This window comes from Microcebus murinus, chromosome X (genome assembly GCF_040939455.1).
Source record: "Microcebus murinus isolate Inina chromosome X, M.murinus_Inina_mat1.0, whole genome shotgun sequence".
NCBI lineage: Eukaryota > Metazoa > Chordata > Mammalia > Primates > Cheirogaleidae > Microcebus > Microcebus murinus.
In genome coordinates, this window is record NC_134136.1 from 91165141 (window position 1) to 91188295 (window position 23155).

Consider the following 23155-nt stretch of genomic DNA (forward strand, 5'->3'; position numbering starts at 1 on the left):
CAAGCTCTCCCCTCTCACTCTTGTACCTTGAAAGCCTGTGGATTTTGACTCCTAATATCTCTTAAGTCCATCCCATCCCTCCCATTTTGACTACCGCTGTCCATCTTCTCTGATAGCCACTCCACTCTTCCTGCCTTCAGGCTCACCACTGGCCAATCCATTCTGCAAATAGAGTAACAGTTGCTTAAAATCCTCATGGCTTCTCATTACTCTCAGGAGAAAGTTCTGAGATATTCTTGACCTGGCCTCACCCTCAACAGGCTTGCTCAAGGTCAATCATATGCACAATGAACATACACACACAAACAGGCACACTCCCCATCCCTTCCCACGATGATGAACTTCTTTTAGGCTCTGGAATGTACATGCTCTGTCTTGTTGGCTTGCTGTGCCCCTGTCTGGAACTTTCTTTCCCTCTCCATTGATCTAATTTATCCCCATTCATCTCTCAGCTCTCAGTTTACAGGTCCCTTCCTCTGGGAAACCTTCAATGCCTGTCCTTTCATGTCTGGCTGAGATGTTTGACATGGCAATCGTCACACCTCCAACATTGCTCGCCAGAGCCACTGTTTATCATCCTTCGCAAGAATCTATTTTCCTCAGATGGCTTGAACAGTATCTCCCATTGCACCCGCTTTGTTATCTGCAATGTACCCTTGACACCCCTCCATCAAAAGTGAAGTTTGCTTCTCTTCCTCTTGAGTCTAGGCAGAGCTTGTGGCTGCTTTGACCAGTGCAATACAATGGAAGTGACATAGTGCCAGTTCTGGGCGTGGCTCTGAAATGGCCTGGCAGCTTCTGCTTCCTGCCTTGTAAAAGCCAACTGCCCTGTAAGAAGAGTGATAATCCTAAGACCACGGTGATTACTCCGGGAGAGCCACACCACATGAAGGAGAGGGCCTGGAAGAGGACATGCCACATGAGACAGAGAGAGGCCAAGGACACTGAGGCACCAGACACAACGAAGCCATCTTGGAAGTAGACTCTTCAGCCTCACCTATCTGCCCCAGCTGATGCCACAAGGCTAAGACCTGAACATCCAAACTTGTCTTTCCCAACTTCCTGCTCCACAGAACTGCGAGCAAATAAAAATGGTTGCTTTAAACCACTCAGTTTCCAGATAGTTTGTTTCATGATAATAGATATGGAAAAAAAAAAAAAGCCTGTATGCAAGAGGAGAGAAGAGGTAGATTTTCAAAGTTTTCCACGCTGATGACAAACTCTTACAAATATTTATCCTTTAAGAAAGTGGATACGTCCATTTAAATTATTACCAAGGCAACTGGCCGTCAAGCAAGATAAACAGTAGACTTTAGAGATTAAATGTTGCATCCCCTGAAGGCTCCTCTGTTACAAGTAGCATTTACAGGGACAGCTTCATAGTAAAAGAAAAGAAAAGAAAAGAAAAGAAAAGAAAAGAAAAGAAAAGAAAAGAAAAGAAAAGAAAAGAAAAGAAAAGAAAAGAAAAGAAAAGAAAAGAAAAGAAAAGAAAAGGAGCAAATGGCTTAGCTGTGCATTCATACTCTTTTCTATACTGGGTTCTCAATATTCTTTGGGACGTTTCAATTTAAGACCTTTTCAGAGCTTGCTCTGGGACTCAGAATCCCCTCCACCTCTGCAGCCCTGACAGGAGTGAGGGCTAAGTCCAGGGGCGGGCATGGTCAGAGCAAAGCAGGGAATTCCATTTGCAGGGCCCTGCAGGAAAAAAAAAAAAAATAGCAAATCGAGAAAGCTAGCTGACTTAAATGAAGGAAAACAAAGGTGGCAGAGGGGAGCATTTTTACAAATGAACTAGGGAGCAGATAATGTTTCGCTATAACAGGGTTCACTTTTGAGATGAGAAATGTAACCTGGTACCTCGAGCTCAGAGCGCTTTTCACATTGTCATTTGGAGATGTGGGGCAGGCAGCTTGGATATGTGAATGCATAGATAGACCAGCAGTTGCCTTGGGGACCCTGGGAAACAGAAAACCCGTGCAGATATGACAAAGAAAACGAAGCCTTCCTGAATGATGCCGAGTAACACCATTACAATCTTCAAAGACACCCACATTATCGACGTTATTTTATTTGACTTTTTTCATTTTTATTCAACAATTTTATTTTTTTCTTCTGTATAACACGTCGAATTTCTTCTCAAAGATACATGCTATGGAAGTATATATCCATCTTAAACACTTCATTATTAGCATTTTTTTCCTTCTTCAAGCCATCAACTCAAAAATGCTTTCTTGCGGATTTTAATAATTTGCCTCCCACGGCAGTGTAGCTGCTATTCATGAAATGACATTTATCTCTGGAACATTCCTTATTAGGGATTCAGACGCACTGAACTCAGGAAATCAGTTGGCCCCAAGTCAAAGACTCATTATTTTGTAAACACTAGTTTATGAAGGCCATTAATGTAGTGGGTGGTTGAAGACAACCCAGTATATCCAGAAAAGATGGGTACATGTGACTCCCATACCCACCCTCCTGAGAGCATTCTGCACAGATGTGGTCTGTTCCACCAACCAGGGCTGTGACCCAGAAGCTACATGCGATCAGCTGTTGCATAAACTCATAGCTGTGCTTTTTTCTGTCTTTCTCATGGGTTTTTGGCAGCGTTCCAGAAAAGAACAGCTTCTGACCCTCTCTTTTGAGCCACAGAACTTTCTTAGAATCTATCACTAGCAAAACACTCTCGGCCCTGAAAGGCCGATTCATCTCTGAACCAGGGAAGGGGAGAAATTTAGGTGAATGAGTCCCCTGGCACTTACCTCAATTACCCTGATAACCTTTCTCAGTTTTCAGCTTTTGTAAAGTTGTGTCTTCTGGCCAAATAAAGGCTGCTTTCGAGATCACAGCATTGGAGTGTATTGGAGTTAAAGTAAAAACGAATTTGAATCAGCTTCTAGTTAATGTTATGTACATTGAGGTGTTTATGGATGAAGTATACTGATGGCCACAACTTACTTTGAATACACCAAAAAAAAAAAAAGGCCAGGCGCGGTGGCTCATGCCTGTAATCCTAGCTCTCTAGGAGGCCGAGGCCGGTTGATTGTTGAGCTCAGGAGTTCAAAACCAACCTGAGCAAGAGTGAGACCCCCTCTCTACTATAAATAGCAAGAAATTAATTGCCCAACTGATATATATATAGAAAAAATTAGCCGGGCATGGTGGCACATGCCTGTAGTCCCAGCTACTCGGGAGGCTGAGGCAGAAGGATCGCTTGAGCCCAGGAGTTTGAGGTTGCTGTGAGCTAGGCTGACACCACGGCACTCACTCTAGCCTGGGCAACAAAGTGAGACTCTGTCTCAAAAAAAAAATACACCTAACAATGACAATGATATTAATGACAATAAGGTGGATTGATAAATGAATAGAAAGATAGATAAATGGATAGACACATGAGAAAGTAAATGCAGTAAAATGTTCACTGTAGAATGCAGATGGTGGTGCATGGGTGTTTAGACTTCTTTTAACTTTTCTGTCTTTTGAAATTTTTATGATACAATTTTAGGAAAAAAATAATTTGAATCCAAGTGGGAATGGGGGCTAGAAGGGTTCCATAAAGATACTCCCCTTTGTCTGCTTTCTTTGCTTCCGACTTGAGCACCTCGTACACAGTACAATTCAATGAATGTCTGTTGAAACGAGCTGTTGAACTAAATTGCAAGCTACTAGGTCCCTTCCACACCTGGCAGGATTCTTCTACAGCATGAGTTGGCAATTTTTTTCTGTGAAGGCCAGGTAGTAAATATTTGAGACTTCACAGGCATACAGTCCCTGTTGCAACTACTCAGCTCTGCCGTTGTAGACCAAAAGCAGCCATAGACGATATGCAAATAAATAGTGGCTGTGTGCCAATAAACTTTAGCCACAAAAACAAGGGGTGCTCATAGTTTGCCGACTCCATCTAGACCCCCAATTCTTATTTCCCACTAAAAATGGGAGTAAAATTGATAACATGCCAACAGTCTATGTAAAGGTTTCATAGGTCTCAGGAAAGGTCATAACAAAAGGAAACAACAAACCTTTGTGTGTCTACCTCCCCCCCCCCTCACCCATTTCCTTCCATAAGGAACAGGGTAGAGCAATTTGTTCCACCACTAAACCTGAGCTTTGGTATGCAAGCACTCTTAGGAGAGGTGGTTTGCTAATCTTCAATTTCAATGAGTGTGAATGATTCACATCAGATCTCAACCTCCAAGCAGATTATTTTATCATCAGAAGGAACAAGTGCAGGAGGTGATGGGGTGATGCCCCCAATGAAGAGATAGATACCCATGACAGAAGCTCAGGCTGCAGATATAAGCTATTGCAGTCCGTGTGGGCTTACTCTTTAGTGAGGAGAGACAGACAATAAAGGTAATAAATAAGCAAGTTATGCATTATGTTACACGGTGATAAGTGCTGTGGCAACAAGAAAAAGTACAACAGGGTAAGGGAGACTGGAATGCTGATTGGGGGTGAGGCTGTAGTGTTAAACAGGGTGGTCTGGGTAGAGCTCATGAGGAAGATGGCATTTGAACTAGAGCCTGAAGATGACGAAATGAGCCAGGCAGATATCTGGGACAGTTTGCCAACAAGAGGATACCACCAATGCAAAGGCCCTGGGGCAGATGGTGTTCAGAATATGAGAGGCATAGCAAAGAGACCAGTTTTAGAAGTGGTAAAATGAGTAAAATAATCATGAGATGACGTTAGACATAGTACTAGGGGACCAAAAGAAGGGGAGGACCATTGGAGAGTTCAGTCTGGAGACATGGTAAGATTTGACTTCATTTAAAAGAATTACTCTGGCTTCTCAGTGGAGAATAAACTACAAGGGCAAGAGTGGAAGAGAGAATAGTCAAGAGGCTAGAGCAATATTCCCCATGAAGGGCAATGGCAACTCAGACCAGTAGGTGGCAGTAGAAGTATTAAAAAGTGGCCAAATTTGGGGTACATTTTGAAGATAGAGCCAACTGTATTTCATGAAGGATTGGGCATTGGGTGTAAGGGAAGGGCAAAAGTCAAGAGTGATTCCATATTCTTTGGCCTGAGCAACTGGAAGTTTCTCCCTCTCCCTTCCCCCTTCCCTCTCCTCCTCTCCATTCCTCACCCCATAAAATGGGTCCTACCAAGTTCTTTCTTATTCTAAAAATGTAAGTGCAAGTGAACAAGCTTGTTCACTTCATGAAGTCAAATTATCCCATGCTGTGTCCCTTTAGCCGTTGCCTGCTAAAGGCTTGCATGAACAAGCTTTAGAGAAAATTCCTAAGATTCTCACTGGGTGGAGGTGACAATGCAGGCTATAATTTGAGCAAATTAAATCATGTTATCGAAATAGCAGGTTGCCAAAAGTTAAGCTTTAACTAAAGTCATGGAAAATACAAAGCCAAAGAAAGGTTCAGGAGAAGTAGCAGAGGAAGTGAATGAATGGAATAAGTAAATAAATCTGTGACATTTTGACTTAGAGGAAACCACTCCTCCCAGCTGCCCTTAAGTGTTTTAAGCCCCAAGAAGGGATGGAAATCCCAAGAGATTGTGCCCAGGTGTTTCCACGGTTCTATCACCTCCTTCTTCCCCTCCCTTAAGTTTACTTTTTATTCTAGAATGGATCTTTTGCTATGTTACCATATATAAGCAGTCAAATAAATACAAATTGCCATGTGGGAAAGGAAGCTAGTTAGCAGAGAGTGGAATTAATTTATTTGGCCAGGTTGTTATGCTACTGTTATTCTGCTTCACCCTCCATTTCTCGGATGACTACATACTTTGTTCCTAGAGATGGAGAGCTATTTGGAATTTATCGGTGACTTTTATTTGCTCTCAGGATGTAAGCTACACTCTTTTGAATTCTTCTGAACGACTCTTTGCCCTTCCCCCAATTCCAGCTTCCAAACAGAAATATTACAAATATCTTTGCAAGTTATTTTTCACACATTCTACTGTAATTAAACCATTATTTGTGGTTCTTTCCTCACTAGACATAAGCCCCCTGCAGACGTGGGCTGCCTCTGCTCTCTTTGCTCGTGTGTCTCAAGCCCCTAGCAATGCTCAGCAACAAATGAATAGAAATGAAGCTGATACTGTGACCAATCAAAAGAATATTTCATTCTCCTCTGCCAATACAAGACGTCATCACAGGGTAGATGTTTACAAAGAGGTTAAAGTATCCAACAATTTTTAAGTTAATACAGTGTGTCAATGCATGCCAAAAGGATGATTAATTTTCTTAGCTATGCACAGTGGGAGCTAAAAGCTGTCATTAGATTTATTATACATGAACAGTCAGTGTGCACCAGAGAAAATGGTGGAATGGATAAAGGCAAAAGCTGTGATCTTGTCATAATGATGTCAAGTGGCACCCACACTTTTTCGTCGCAATCCAGGTGCATCATACATTAGCAAAACCAATCTCTTTTGCACTTCTGCATTTCTTAATAATTTAAACTGTGGAAAGAGGCTCCTTTTCGGTCATATTAACCGTTCTTCTCCGTCATATATTCTGCTGCCTGCCTTTGTCCAAGTGTTCAGTTGAACTTTTCATTGCTTATTCTCTGTGCACTTTGGCGTTACCTAATGGTTTCCTGACCCGTGTCAGAGAAGTCAGCGTCAGCAGTCGGGGTTTGCCGAGATATTTTCTTGTCCTTTCCAGCATAAAGCTCTACAAACAAAGGCGGGGTTATCACATGTACCCGAGAGTTGCCTGGGAAAAGCAGGAGCTGTAGTTATCAAAGTTGGAACCTTTATAAAATATGCTTTTGTCTCCGTTTTTGTTACGTTCAATCAAATCAACAAGTGTTGGCTAAGTGTTGAGCGTGGTTTCCTGTGGGATTGTGTAAGGCCCTGCAGGACAATAAACGTTTTGGGGGCACTGAGTAATGTAGCCATTTCTGACCCAGCGGCCGGGAAAATGTGAGACAATTTGCTGCCGCTGGGAAGAGGACAGCTGGGGCTGCGTTCCTGCGAGTGCAGAAAAACCACCGCGGCAGACCCAGGCGACAACGGAACAAGCCAAGATGGTGCGTTTAAGCGGCAGGTGGCTACGCAGTGTCATATCCTACAGGAAAATAGATTCGGTTCCAGGTGTCGTGGGGTCTGAAGCTTACAAACTTTGGGGAGCCCACTTTAAGAAAAATAGTACAAAATTATGAATATGAAATTGCTAGGGCTTGCTCCCCCCTCGACTTTGGATGGAACCAGGTAATTTGGGGGCCAGAGGCTGGAACTGCTATAGTTTCACTGTAAATTCCCCCCTCGATCAAAAGCTCATTCAGGGAAGCTGTCAGGTTGTGTGCATAGCACCACCAGCTCTAGCTACCTTTCTGCTATTTCCTCTGCACTATTTCCTCCGTACTATTCTTTAGGCACTACCTTTCAGCAACTTTTCATATTAGCTTCATAACTGCTTCCCAAAGGACAAAGAGATGTTAGTTAGACCTTCTTTTCTGGGTGTTTTTAGGATGTTATTTTAGCTACGAATATTTGTTCTCAGGTTCCTGAAGTCTCTCTAAATCAGAGGTTTGGGGGTATTTTAGATGGAGATAAAAAGGAATGGAGATGAACCATATGGTGGCAACTGCATTGACATAATTTTGAAAGTTCTTGTGGACCACAATGACTTCATTGGATTTAAAAAGCAGTGCAACTATACTGTGGTCTGCATAAATGCTTCTCAAGCTCTCCTGGGCACGTGGATTGCCTGGGGATCTCGCTAAAATGCATATTCTGCTGCATTAGGTCTGGGTTGGGACCCGAGAGTCTGCATTTCTAACAAGATCTCAGGTGAGGCCAGTGCGCGGTCCATGGACCACATTTTGAGTAACATCCAAGTATTTATTTGTAAGAATTATAGTGGCACAAATACACAGTCGATAAGGGGCTGGTTCCACCTGATTTTAAGGTAACTAGTCCCAGGATGGAAAGTCTGTAACAGACCTATGAACTGGTAGGCGCTTGTTGACGTGAGAATACATGAGGGGGTCTTCCTGCCTTCCATCATCTCCTAGCCCCAGGAGCCGGGGGAGGGGGAGGGGAGGTGAAATTTTATTGTTAAGGATTATTTTATTGCCTTCAGTCAATGCTATGGTCTCTTATTTTAAAGTTTGCCTGTGCAGTAATGAGGGGAAGGGGCATAAGTTTCCAGAACATCTACTGGGGTGCTGGTCACTGTACTACCATTTTCTCTTACTCCTTATAACCCCTCAAGGTGGTTTTTTTTTTTTTACTCCTTTTACAGATGGGGAAGCTGAGGTTTAGCAGGGTTAAGTAATATGCCAGTTTGTATACAGACAAAGTAGGGATTTGAACCCACTAAAATGTGCTGCTTTTGCCAACACTGACTTACATCACCTAAGCAGTGTTATGTGTTAAACCAATTGAGCATAAGATGCTAGCTCAGGGATTTGTTACTTTTTGCTTTTACCCTAAGGAAGGTGCCCAGAGAGAGTGCCCTGGACAGAAAGGAGGGAACAGAAGGAAAGAGGTTACCAGAAAGAAGGAAGGGCTTAGAGAAGTTCTATGAGGCACTGACAATGAAATCTCACACCTAAAGCAGATTATAGCTCCAATAGGCATAGCACTGGAATTCTTTTCTCCACTGTGAGAAAAAAGGTCTTCCCAAAGTGTTTGGTTTTCATAAATTCATCTTGGAACAATTATGCTGTTCCAAAATGCTGAGAATTTGACTGTCAATGTTAAAGGATTTTTGCCCATATCATGCAGAGATCAACTAACTTCCTGTCTCCTGCATAACAGCATATGTTTTAAGGATCCACCAGGTTCTGTGCCACCAGTATTTTTCTTTGGCCAGCATCGTAATACTTTTGAACCACTTTCCCTGATTCTGAGTCAAGCTTTTTGCTCTTGTTAAAACTTACCATCATATTTCGTTCCATTATTTAACTGGAAGATAAGTGTACCTGGCCTTGAGCAAATATTTGAAGATCAAGTTTGTCACTTCCAGACCTGTCCCTCCTCCCATGCCAACTCAATCCCCACTTGGAGCATCTTCTCTCTCTTTCCTGCCCCCCTCACCTCTACTGCCCTCTCCCCACGTGTGCTATTTTAATATCTTGACACCTATCAAAATCTTTAGCTAAATGACATGTAAAGTAAGAGGGAATGACTAAATCAAGCAAAGGGGTAAGGAATTGCTACCCTTGTGTCTCAATTTTAGAGGATAAAGCTTTAAAGGCACCATCCTGAACGAGTCAGGGAATATATTCTTTGGTTGAGGGCACTTCCTTTCCTGCCTCCTGTTCCCCTTCTGCACCACTTACAATTGATTCCAACTTTGAGGTTGTATGCTTTTAAAACCTGTTTTCAAAATATGGGTTACAAGTTTGCTAGTTAGTATGGTTACATCTTTCTGATATTTCCAAGAAAACGTCCCTTGCGTGAGTCTGGTAAGACCCAAATGCACGGCTAGTTCCACTGAACAGTATGCTTTAGCAAGGCTGTGGTATGTTTAGCTGCACATGTAGATATCTCTTAGTCTACTTACTACCACTATGCAGTGGACAGTGCACCAGGCAGGACCCCAGAATCTGGATCTCTGGGCCATATCTCTTAGGTCCCTGGTTCATGGTCCTGGCTAAGTCACCTAGGCTGCTGGGGCTCAGGATTGCATCTGTAAAATGACTTGTAAGGCACCTACTAGCTTTGACAGCTTATGGCTGCCTTCCTGTGTTTAGGTTAGGGCATTCTCCAGTTTAGGAGGGTCACACAGAGGGCATGTCCTTCTCTAACGTTAGTATCAGGGTCATGAACATGGGCTGTGGTGTTAGACTGCTGGGATTCAAATCCCAACTGGACCACACTAGCAGTGTGACCTGGGCAATTTATTTGTCTAATGCAGCTTCATCAGCTATCCTTCAAGGCCCAATTTCAATGTCCTCTGTGCCAAAATGCCTTTCTCAATTACCTTAAGAGAAAATCAACTTTTCCTTCCTCGGGTCTTTCGTAGCAAAGTGAATGGACTCCACTCTAGCACTTGCATTGTTTCTTTCCACCTTTTTCTTTTTTAATCATGATTGGTGCCCACAGTGTGCCAAGTACTTTCTCATAGAGTTTCTCATTTAAGTCCTGTAAGGAGTTGTTCCCTATCGCATTTTACAGATCAGAAAACCGAAGGTTAGAACAAGGAAGGGGCTTGGCCAGCTTGACAGAGCTCACAAATGACAGTCCTGTAACCTCTCCAAGCCTTCCAAATCCACCACCCTATAGCAACCTGCATATTAATTAGCTATGGAACCTGTCTCTCAAACCTGTTCGCTGTCACTCAGGGCCACGGAAAGCTAATCTTTATTTCTGGAACAAGTCAGTCAATGTTGGGCACGCTGTAGGCTCAAAGTCAAGTGTGCCAAATAGAACTGTCAAATTGAATTTCTTACTCTCACTATATCATTTCCGTATAAATCCTAAATAATCATAGTGATTACAAGTCATTTTAATTCAACATGCACCTTCTATGTATGTAAGATGTTACATAATGGTTGTTGGCTTTCTTATAGAAAATACTATATTGATTTCTGCCAGTTTCCTGGGTTTTATTTATTTATTTGCCTCCCCTGTGCTTTAATCTCATGTGCTTATGGAAATAGGCAGCCTGGGCTATTTGGTAAGCAAATTGATATGTCGATTCTGTGAGGATGGTAATATGAAAGTCTAGCCAAATCCCACCAGTTCCTCTATGGAAATAGATTTGTGATTAATATTGACTAGGTTTAGGATCTCATTTTACTTTGAAAGTTTTTTTCTTTTTTTTTTTTTTTACCTTCCCAAATGAATTTCCCTTAAATAAAGGTAGGCAGAGCAGAGTTTGCTAGTTGTTGGACAGGCATTTAAGTGGTACCTAATCCCTGTTTATTTATTGTCCTAATACAAGGGAGGAGACATTGCATTTCTAAAAATTAGTCATCAGCAATTATCACCTCCTATACCAAGAGAGACCATAGAAATTCCTTCAGTTAAGAATCTAGGCTGTTTAGAGGAGAAAGGAGAAGCATAAGGAAGGGACAGAAGCAAAGAAAAGAAGAAAGGCAGGTCCAAGCCTGAACAAAAACCACATAGCTTGTCTTAGCAGAAACTGATCCGGAGATGAAAAAAGCTTGAGTCATCAAAACAGGGTTCTTCAAGATTGTTAGGAAGTCTTGGGAGTCCAACTTAGGGAGTGGAGCTTTGAAAGAGTGGCCCTCTTGGATGGAACTTCACAGACATGTGGCTCCCTGTGTTTGTTACATGACAACAACAGATTACAGACCTATGTGCACAGTATGTGAACCTGTCTTTGAGAAAATAAACACAGAACAGAAAAACATCTAGAGATGTGCTACTCATCTTTTGCTTTTGCCTGTCTGTAGTTCTTGGTTTTATAGCATCAATATATATCACATATGATTTTTTTTTTTTTTTTGAGACAGAGTCTCACTTTGTTGCCCAGGCTAGAGTGAGTGCCGTGGCGTCAGCCTAGCTCACAGCAACCTCAAACTCCTGGGCTCGAGCAATCCTGCTGCCTCAGCCTCCCGAGTAGCTGGGACTACAGGCATGCGCCACCATGCCCGGCTAATTTTTTACATATATATCACTTGGCCAATTAATTTCTTTCTATTTATAGTAGAGACGGGGTCTCGCTCTTGCTCAGGCTGGTTTTGAACTCCTGACCTTGAGCAATCCGCCCGCCTCGGCCTCCCAGAGAGCTAGGATTACAGGCGTGAGCCACCGCGCCTGGCCTCACATATGATTTTTTAAATGAAATCCGATAAGTTCACAAAAGGTGGGATTTTGGAATGAACAATTATGTTGAAATTTGACAAATTATATTACATCGGATGCAATAACACTTGTAAAGGCTTGCAGGTTCATTGGAGAAGGTGCTCAAGAGCTTGATACCTTCCCTTCTACTCAATGTTCTTCTTCCCTTCAATGCACAGAGGCAACTTGTGAATCTGTCAGTGGCTTCTGTGACTCACTTTATTAATTTTTAATATAAAAGTCCAAAATGCCCATGTTTAGTGTGATGCATGTGAAAGTTCTATAAACACAAAAGTGTGTATAGCACCATGCAGTATACATACGCAGGAAAGACTGCATATGACCTTGGACATTGGGTTTTGCATTTTGAAAAGTGTTCTTAATGTCACATGTTGATTTAGCATCTGAAAAAAATTTAAAAAGTAAACTTTCTATTCAACTAACCAAACCAGATCTATTTAATTAGCACTCTGCTTTGAGGACTAATGATTTAGCTGTGGATTAAAAGAAATTTGACAAGTTTTCACAGTTTCCTCTTTCTGCTTTGTTAGTAAACTTTTTTTTTTTTTGGTTATCATTCTTTTTTTTATTTCAGCATATTATGGGAGTACAAATGACAAATGTTTAGGTTACATATATTGCCCTTGCCCCCCCTCCCCCCTGAGTCAGAGCTTCAAGCGTGTCCATCCCCCCAGACGGTGCACATCACACCCCTTAAGTGTGTATATACCCATCCCCTCCTCCTCCCTCTCATTTGCCTGACACCTGATAAATGTTATTTCTATATGTGAACTTAGATGTTGATCAGTGAAACCAATTTGCTGATGAGTACAGGTGGTGCTTATTTTTCCATTCTTGGGATACTTCACTTAGTAGAATGGGTTCCAGCTCTATCCAGGAAAATACAAGACCATTGTTTCTTATAGCGGAATAGTACCCCATGGTATACATATGCCACATTTTATTAATCCACTCATGTATTGATGGGCACTTGGGTTGTTTCCACATCTTTGCAATTGTCGATTGTGCTGCTATAAGTGTTCGAGTGCAGGTGTCTTTATTATAGAATGTCTGTTGTTCTTTTGGGTAGATGCCCAGCAATGGGATTGCTGGAGCAAACTTGTATCTCTTTGAGGTATCTCCATATTGCTTTCCACAGAGGTTGCACTAGTTTGCAGCCCCACCAGCAGTGTAGAAGGGTTCCCATCTCTCCTCATCCACAGCAACATTTGTTGTTTTGAGACTTTTTGATAAAGGCCATTCTCACTGGAGATAAGTGATATTTCATTGTGGTTTTGGTTTGCATTTCCCTGATGATTAGAGATGTTGAGCATTGTTTCATATGTTTGTTGGTCATTAGTCTATCTACTTTTGAAAAGTTTCTGTTCATGTCCTTTGCCCACTTTTTGATAGGGTTGTTTGATTTTTCCTTGCTGATTTTCCTGAGTTCTAAATAGATACTAGTGATCAGCCCTTTATTAGATGTGTGGCATGCGAAAATTTTCTCCCATTCTGTAAGTTGTCTGTTTGCTCTAGTCACAGTTTCTTTGGCTGTGCAGAAGCTTTTAAATTTGATTAGGTCCCATTTATTTTTGTTGTTGCTGTGATTGCCTTTGGGGTCTTCTTAATAAATTTTTCACCTAGGCCAATGTCTATAAGAGTTTTCCCAACATTTTCTTGTAGAATTCTAATAGTTTCACACTTTAGGTTTAAGTCTGTTACCCACCGTCAGTTGATTTTTGTGAGAGGTGAAAGGTGTGGATCCTATTTCAGTCTTCTACATGTGGCTATCCAGGTTTCTCAGCACCATTTATTGAATAAGTATTCTTTTCTCCAGTGTATGTTTTTGTCTGCTTTGTCAAAGATTAGATGGCTATATGAGGATGGTTTTATGTCTGGGTTCTCACTTCTATTCTTGTGCCAATACCTGCTGTTGTGCCAATGTCCTGCTCTTGTGCCAATGCCAAGCTGTTTTAATTACTATAGTCTTGCTTTATTAGTAAATTTTTTAAACGTAGAAATGTAAATGGCAAATTCATAGTACCCTGTGACTATGTCCAGTGTGGTATGGCTTCTCCAAAAGGGGCTTTCCCTCACAAAAAGTAGACCCTCATAATTTCCATAAGTCTTTAAGCAAATTCTCTTATAGCCATGGACTTTGGATGTAGAAAATAAGCTTATCTGAGCAGGCAGATATGTAGAGTTCACAGTGGAGGTAGAGATGAAAGGTAAGCATGCTATCTGCCTCCTTAGGTCCTATGGCTCTGCTACACCATGATCTCTGCCCTGTCTTCGAGTCCTGGGCAAAGAAACCAGTGACTATAGTGAATAACAATCACTGTGCTGAAAAGAAACTCATTCTACTTTTATAAAATAATTATCCTTTTGTAAAATAGGTGGAACAATATCTGAAGCAAAAGGTAACCAAGGCTTTAATGATATTTAATGTGTAAGTTTTCCATTCTTCTGCCTAAAAATCAAACAATGCCTTTGAAGGACATTTTAGGGATTAATAACTGGTCTGCTGATCTACATAAATAAATAATAAAAGCTGGTTTTTTAAATTCCCAGATTTAGAGTCGTGCAATCTATATTGGTAGGAAACCTAGTGGGGAGTGACTGTGGTTTATTCAATGCCAGGCTGTATTTCTTAGTCTTAATTTCTTTCTACTCCCCTGTTGTAGTGAGTCAGTGAGAAGTAACCCCTAGTGAGTGGATGGGTTCACTTGGCATCTGCCTCCATCTAGACAGAGCAGTGCCTGTGTGGATGCTTCCTGATCAAGAGTGATAAATAGGATGCAAATGTCTTCTTTTTAATAAATGACCCTGGCATAGCCAGAGGAAATAAGTGATGGTGCCTCAAAGCAGTAACGTTTTGCTTAGAGCTTGAGAGTTAAAGTTAAGGACCCACACATATACTTCGGCTCTAGTGAGTCTAAGGTGAGTAAAATCAATTACCTTCAGATTATCAATAAACAAAGATCTTAACTATTGGGCATCTGACTGCAAATAATGATGCAATTTCAGAAAGCAAAGAAGAACATGAGCAAGTTTGCCTCTGTGGGCACTGCTTAACATTGCTACTTTTCATGGTCAGAGCAGATAGCAGACTAAGGATTAAAGCAACAGTCTTAGTGGAACTAAAAAATTAACGCTTTTTTTTCAGAAATACCTTGTTTTAATGCTTTACATTGGAAGAAAAAGCGAGAATGTTTTTTACTTTGTAAACATACTAATGTTTTTCAGTTCTTTTAAATCTCTTTTGGCAGCATTTTTATTGTACCCTCATATGTTTTCCTTATTTTATTCTATCTTGGGCATTCACTTTGATTTAAAATTTTGAGAAATATTGAAAATTATACCTTTTTAAAATGTATACCAAATTATAGCTTTTATCTGGTCATGATCAAGGTCTGTGGGTGTCACAATGATGTCAGTGTCTCACAGTGGTTTGTGGATAATTTGGTCAAACCATTGGCCACATTAATGGAGAGAAATTTTGGTTGATCAATTACTTCATACATGGTGAGCTGTCTGGAGTTCAATTTTTTAGAAGTTTTATTGTATACAATTGAATTCAATAGGCACTTACAGAATGTTTAAGGAATAAGGAGCATTTTGATGAGGTGGTTTGGAGGGTGGTGCAAAGATCGTGAATTTATGATCCACAGTGAGAAATGAGTCAAACACATAAAATACTTTTTAAAAATCAACATATTTATAAAACAAAGACAGTAGAAGAATCTGTAGGTGTTGTGTAGTTTACGCTATATTCCTAAATCAGTCTCGTTTTTTAAAATTAGCATTTATATTATTCCTGGATGGGAAATAATTAAATGAAAAAATATGAAGGCTAAAAGAGAACCTAGTTAAATGCTGCAAACACTCATTTTACTTATTTTATTTTGTTTAGGATGATAATATGGATACGAAACCCATTCTAGAAGAACTGCTTCTCAAAAGGTCACAGCAAAAGAAGAAAATGTCACCAAATAATTACAAAGAGCGGCTTTTTGTCTTGACCAAAGCAAATCTTTCCTACTATGAATATGACAAAATGGTGAGACATATTTATTCCATTGTTTTTATATAATTTATTATTTTTTCTAAGTCTCCATTAAGTGCCTGATTATAAGGAAAGAATATCGGGTTTCTTAACTCACACTGTAAAGATCCACTTCTGTCTACTTATCACACTGCCTTTTCTTAATGAAGGTATAATGAATTCAAGATAAAGGATTTTAAAACATTAGTTAACTTTACTAAGGCAACTTATAAGTTTAGAACAGTGGTTCTCAACTGAGGGTACTTTTGCCCCCTAAGGAGCATTGCACAATGACTGGAGACATTTTGGGTTGTCACAACTGGGGGAGGGGGTGACAAATGTGACTGGCATCTAGTAGATACAGGCCAGGTATGCTGCTAACCATCCTACAGTGCACAGGACAGCCCCCGACAAAGAATTATCCAGCCCCAAATTGTAATAGTGCTGAGGATCAAAAATACTGCCTTGAGATAGTGTTGGAAATAAGACTACTTCTTTATAGTTGAGAATTTTATCATGGTAGAAATACTGAAATACTGTTATAAAACTGAAACGAAGTGGAGATGCTTCGAGAAGTTAAATCTTTTCCTGAGTACATTAACAACATGGTAGATGATTTGAAACACATTTCAAAATTATTAAACAAGATCACTAACTACTGCTTAAAGACTTACTTTTGGAGAGTATATGTGTTTATGTCCACACTCAAGAAATATATTGTGTTGGATTTTGATTAGTATAGAGTAATAGGAAGTGATTCTCCATTGCCTACCACATCTTCCAATGTCCCTCCCAAGAATAACTTAAGCTTTATGTTTTTCCTTGTGCACCATGGAGCATCACATGAAGTATCTTACATTTTGTTTTTTTAATTTAGAAAAGAGGCAGCAGGAAAGGATCGATTGAAATTAAGAAAATCAGATGTGTGGAGAAAGTAAATCTCGAGGAGCAGACACCCGTGGAGAGACAGTATCCATTTCAGGTAAAGGGAAGAATGACATTACATTGGGTGGATGGTTCTTCCTTTAATATTTTTCATTATGAACTCTGTATATCTAGGAAAAATTATGATATTGCAAAATGATCCGCTGAGACAATGACAAGCCTTGAGATATTTCCAGATGGGAGTCGGGCAGTTTGCTAAAGATCTGTCCATCAATCTGCCTTCCCTGGAGGGAGAGGAAGCACAATGATTGTGCCAGTTGCAGTGGCCTGACCTGCCTCAGGTCTGACAATCTCTTTTAACAAGGACTGTTGAGTGTCTGATGTGCTACATGGTAGTAGGCATACTAGAGGGAATAAAACACTGACTCTGCCCCAAGGCATTTACAAGGAGGTGGCAAAATAGACTAAGGCACAGACCATTATGAGGCAGGGAGGGTGAGTGTTAAGATGGAGGTCAGCAGAGTACATTCGTGGAGTCCCAGGACGCGCAGAAGCTTCGCTCCTCACTTCAAGAGGTCAGGGAGGTGTTCAATTGGAGGTGACACTCAGGTTGGGAAGGACAAGTGGAGTTTAACCCAGCAAAGATGGAATAAGCAGCAGAACAAAAGAGGCAGCGGGTGTCGAGGCACCGATGAGTGTGTTTGGAGAGCTCCAAGTAGTTCCCATGAATAAAGCAGCCCATGAGAGGGTGAAACAGATGAGTCTGGAGAGGTGGACAGGACTCAAGAAGGGTTTTGTATACCATGCTAAGGAGTTTTCATTTTATCTTCAGGTATTTTAAACACTGGTATGCTATGAAGAGTATGCCTATAGTACCTTTTGGAAGTGGCTTAACCTAAGGCAGGCCCTACTTTTATTATATCATGAATACTTATCTTTCTGATCTAAAGGCAGATGGATTGTCTTTCAGATGGCCAGACTGCCCAGTGCTAGTATTAGGGACCTCTGGCCCAAAATGAAATACAATAATCCAGTTGATACACAACCAATACTTCCACTTAAAAAATATATTACCCAATTGGGAGAAACCAGGGGAAAGCATGCTTATGGCAGATGCTGCAAACTCACATCACAGAGGCATAGCATGCTTCAGAAAAACAGGCTTTGGAGCCCCACCAACCTCCAAGCCCCACCACTTATATCCATGTAGCCATAAACACATATGTAACTTCTCTCTGAATGTTTTCTCATTTGTAAAAAGGCATACTCATATATTTTTCATAGAGTTGAAATAGGCCTAAAATATTTAAATAGCTAGGAATGAGCCCAGCAACTAGCAGGTGTTTAATATCTGCTCTGTATTATTTACCAACAAGAGTTGAATAAATTAGAGAAGGATTTGGAGAAGGCACTATAATCTTTAAACGTTTAAACAATTGTCTTAAGGAATAGAAAGTGACTTATTCCAGTCATTCCTGGGGTGCAACAGACTTAAGTAACAGGGAGACATATTTTTACTCAATACAAGTATGAACTATATAATGATCAGAATTATGGACATTGACAAAGATGGCATAGCAAAGCAAAGAACATCCCATCCCTAGAGGTACTTTTAAGGATAGAGTAGCTAAACATTTTCCAATGGGAAGTAAAGAGAATAGTGCACTGAGCAGGTGGATGGACCAGAACACTCCTGAGACACGTGTAATGTCTAACTATTATAATGTTCCATGATCCAGGACATCCTTGCTGAGACCTCAATGGTCACCACTGTCAGATGCATCATTGCTGTGATTTTCCAAAGTGTAGGAGTGTCTGAAATAAAACAAATTGAAGGTTGGAAGATCTTAAAAAGTAGATATTTTCATCTAATTCCAGAGCTAATATATACTATATAAACAAACTCAAGGTTTCTTTTGGATAACAAAAAATTTGCAGGTGCACCAGAGTGAACTACGATGCAATTATATCTAAATGCACCAAATCTTTTCCTTTCCAGATCGTCTATAAAGATGGGCTTCTCTATGTCTACGCATCAAATGAAGAGAGTCGGAGTCAGTGGTTGAAAGCATTGCAAAAAGGTAATTAAAAAATTTTTTTTTAAAAAAGAAATGTTGAAAGAGAGAGGTCAAAAGAATGTCATAGAGGCATCAATTGAGTTCTTTTGAGCCTTAGTGTAGGAAAGAGATGGCAGTAAAAGGACCCCATGCCAACAGAGAATCTACTGATTTTCCTACCAACCTCAGGGAATGTGTCGGACTCATCCTCATTTTGCATTCTCATTGCTACATCCAGGAAAGTTTCCTTTCCTGCTCCGCACAGAGCTGGTATTGTGCCCTCCCAGCAGCCTGGGGAAAGCCAGGCCACCTGCTCTCCACCCACTGTGCCTGCCTTTACCAGGGCAAAGTCTAGGTCCCCTGGGACTGTGTCAAGTCTTATGGCTACTGTACTCTCAATGTTTATAGAAAGTTACCTTTAATACTTACTAAGCACTTACCATTTACCAGCTACTTTATCAAGTTCTTATAAAACATTTTCTTAGGTAATCTTCTTGACAACTCTATGGAAAGGGGTAATATTATTCTCCGTTTTTCAGACAAGTGAACTTTAAAATACATGGCCAATGTCACACGCCTAGTAATGGAGGGCTTGGAATTCAATTATCCAAACCCAATTTTGTAACCAGTACGTTGTAAATGCTAGGCAAAACTGAAGATTTAATGAAGCTTTTTATTTAGTGATATTTAGGCTGCCCTGGTAACAACCTCTGGTAGAAGGGAGAGAATTGTTGTTAGCAATTTGGTACTGTGATGTTTCCCTCTGTAATATTTTTATTTAAAGGTAGGTAGTGGTTTAAGGGACAATATTTGACTCAAATGAATGACTCTATTTGTAGAATTTCAGGTATTAAGCTCCTAGATGGAGGAAGATTTTATTTTTTTTAAGTTTTAGATTATGGCTCTTTTTCAATACAACTCAAATTACACACACCTACTCCATTTTCATGCAAATACATCCTTTTTCACACATAGGTCTTAATTTCCCCTTTGCATAAAAAAGTTTAGCAATCCATTCTGTAGGATAATCAGGTGATCCATTGGGAGAGAGAAGCCTCCCTCTACCCACCACCAGCTGAAGTGAGAAGGGCATCCTCTTAGAGCCAAGATCCTGCTTTGCTGTCTTATCTAACAAAACCATCTAACATCTCTGGGTCTCAGTTTCCTGACCTATAAAATGGGACATCACATTTCCTTACTCCTAAAGTGGTCATGAGCCACAAATGAGACATCATAAATATATTAAAGTATACTACACACAAGCATGAGTCACTGTGGTTATAGTGGGGCTTCCAGGGGAAGCTCTAAGACCCTGCTACTCTTTAGTCTCTTTTGGGGTGATTTCCTGGGGAGGGGGCGACATTTACTATGTAGACACATCCTGTGCACAGCTCCTGGTCATGCCCTAGGTCTCCCTTTGTGGGTCCTTCTGGAACCATATATGTTGGACAGGTTCAGATGGCCCCTGGGGCAGCTCATGTGAGAACATATGAAATGTAAAGGAAGGTCAGAGAAAAGCAAAATCGCATCTCCTAGCCCCTCATAAAACTACAGAGGCCCCATCCCCAGGACTGCCATATGCACAGTATGTTATTTGTATCGGTTAGTAATGCTTTGGTCTGCAAGTAAAAAGACACCCAACAGTTGCTGAAACAAATTCACTTTTGTTCTTGTCTCACAGTAACAAATCCAGATGCAGGCAGTCCAGGGCTAGTGCAGCAGCTCAGTGAAATCAGTTGGGATGCAGGCTCCTTCTAGCCTTCTCCTTTGCCACCCTTAGAAGCTCCCTGAGGGGTTCTGAGCTTTCTTATCAGTCCCGCCCCCTGCAAAATTTGGCTCATGTCGTAGTCCAGAGCTATGTCTCCTGGCCATCTCTATGTGCAAAGGAAGTAAGAAGACAGCATTTGTTTTCTCCAGCTTCTGTGCTGGAAGACAGTGGAAGAGAAGGTGAGTGGGCTTGGCTGTCACGTTGGCTAACCAACCTGCTACAGGAAACAGGCTCCCTCACTCAAATCTCCCCTACAAAGTTTCATTGTGATGCAATGACTCCTCCCTTTTTGTGTCTACTATTTGGCTCAAGTGTTATAAACTGAGGTAGACATTGAAGGCATAGAGTTTTCCAGATGGTAACCTACACTTGGAAGGTTTAGGCTAATTTGGTGGTGACTTAAGGAGTGTTAGCTACCATGGTTCTGAATTTGACTAACTGGATGTGGATAAAGTATGCCCTTCCTTCCAAAAATTAAAACTGAAGAGGGTTTGGCAGAGAGAAGTTGACATCTGTGCATCAGAATGCAGTAGAAAAGGCCTGGGGCTGAGTCTCAAATCTGCTATTATTAGGCTTGTGAACTTGAGCAAGTTACACCACCTTTCTGCCCCTCCATTTATCTAACACTGTATAAGCCATGATAATAATAATAGCTATCCCTTGGGGTTGTTGAATGGATTAAATGAGATGGTATGTGTGAAGGAAAATATGTAAATGTAAAGTCCTGTATATATATTAATATGAGAGTTCCTTTTATTGGCATTATATAGGTGGTGGGAGTGTTGCAATATGGACTTTGGGAGTTGGCTGGAAAAAGAATTAGTGACCCAGGAAACTAAATCCATGCAGTAAGAAATAATAGGAATCCTGATATGTGTAGACCAAGAGGTTAGAGAACAGGAATGCAAGTAATGTGCCTAAGGAATTACAATGACCATTTGGGGCAAAGATAAGAAACTTGTGGTTTGTAATCTTAACTCTTTTTGCTGTTTGTGACTTCTGTAATAATTTCCCTTTAATTCTTATTAGTAAGGTTTTTTAAATGTCAGCATTTAAGCTGAACAGAGTTAAACTAAAGGAATGATATCACTAAAGTCATTGCTCATTGAACACTTAGTCTGGGCCAAACATTGCAGGGTGCTTTATACACCTTGTGTCATACCCTCCCAATGTCCCAGCAAAATAGTTATTATTATCTCCACACACTTCCTTGAGTCAGGCTTGTAAAGGAGAGGCAGAACTCTCCGGGGATCAAAATAAGGAATCCTCAAGATGAACATAAAATCAAGAGGGAAAGAGTTGAAGCCACACATAGAACCAGTCCTCCCCACCTAGAGACTGTTCTTAAAATATTCTCTACTAAAACCTTGAAGGTTTCTTTGTTGTATTTCAAAAGAGGCTAATTTGTTATAGACACAGTTTTACATTTGAAGATTAGAATTTCATTTCTTTGAATTACACATTGCCCTATTTCCATGGCTTTTTAAAATATCCACATATTCCCAGAAAAGTAGCCCTGTAAATTATTCGTTCCTCAGTATAAACATGTCAGAGTCATGAAAGTCAAAGAAGGGATGAGAAACTGTTCTAGATTAAGGGAAACTGAATAACTAAATATTATATAAGACTAAATTGGATCCTTGATCAAAAAAAAGTGATTATAAAGGCTATTATTGGAACAATTGGGAAATTTTTGAATATGAAATATATATTAAATAATAATATTGTATCATTGTTAAATTTCCTGAATTTAACAATTATATCATGATTATGTAAGAGAATGTCCTTGTTAATAGACGTTACATGCTGAAGCTTTTATGGGTGACATTATTCAGGTCATAATGTCTGCTACTTACTTTCAATTATTAAGCACAATATAATAATGATGAAAAATTTAAATAATATGTACATACAGAGAGAAAGAGATGAAGCAAATGTGGCAAACAGACAACAATTAGGGAATCCGGGTAAAGGGTATACGGATATTCATTGTACTGTTCTTGCAACTTTTCTGTGTCATTTGAAATTTTTCAAAATAAAAAGTGAGGGGAAGTGTATATTTATCAGAACCGTTTTTCTTTTTGATAATATCTAGTCCTGGCCAGGCGCGGTGGCTCACGCCTGTAATGCTAGCACTCTGGGAGGCCGAGGCAGGCGGATTGCTCTAGGTCAGGAGTTCAAAACCAGCCTGAGCAAGAGTGAGACCCCCTCTCTACTAAAAATAGAAAGAAATTAATTGGCCAACTAATATATATAGAAAAAAAAATTAGCTGGGCATGGTGGCGCGTGCCTGTAGTCCCAGCTACTCAGGAGGCTCAAGCAAGGATTGCTTGAGCCCAGGAGTTTGAGGTTGCTGTGAGCTAGGCTGACGCCACAGCACTCACTCTAGCCTGGGCAACAAAGTGAGACTCTGTCTCAAAAAACAAAACAACAACAACAACAAAAAATTTAAAAAAACAAAAAAAATCTAGTCCTACCTTCTAGCCTCCTTCTGCCACAAGAGAACACCACCATGTGCTGTAACCCACTCACTCCCTTTATAGTTGTATTTCTAAAATCCTGACACCAAGCTGATCTGTAAATGCATATTTTTACTAGTTTTTTTTTTTCTTCAAGAATGATATAAGTTATTGTGTTGTCCTCACTATACACATGGTAAGGCTTTTCCTTTTTCTT

At 40.4% G+C, this 23155-nt stretch overlaps 1 protein-coding gene across 2 annotated transcripts in view; it reads left to right on the forward strand.

Moving 5' to 3' along the window:
* The first annotated feature begins 6827 nt into the window (after window positions 1–6827).
* Window positions 6828–23155, forward strand: part of BMX (BMX non-receptor tyrosine kinase) — a 49976-nt gene continuing 33648 nt past the window's right edge. Inside the window, exons 1-4 of one of the 2 annotated variants that reach the window (XM_012784760.2) lie at window positions 6828–6992; window positions 15638–15784; window positions 16647–16751; window positions 18654–18735. In XM_012784760.2, the coding sequence (XP_012640214.2) occupies window positions 6990–6992; window positions 15638–15784; window positions 16647–16751; window positions 18654–18735 (337 nt within the window). In that variant the 5' untranslated portion in view covers window positions 6828–6989. Of the gene's footprint in view, window positions 6993–7016; window positions 7174–15637; window positions 15785–16646; window positions 16752–18653; window positions 18736–23155 lie in introns of those variants that run through there. The other variant, XM_012784762.3, reaches the window with a different exon arrangement.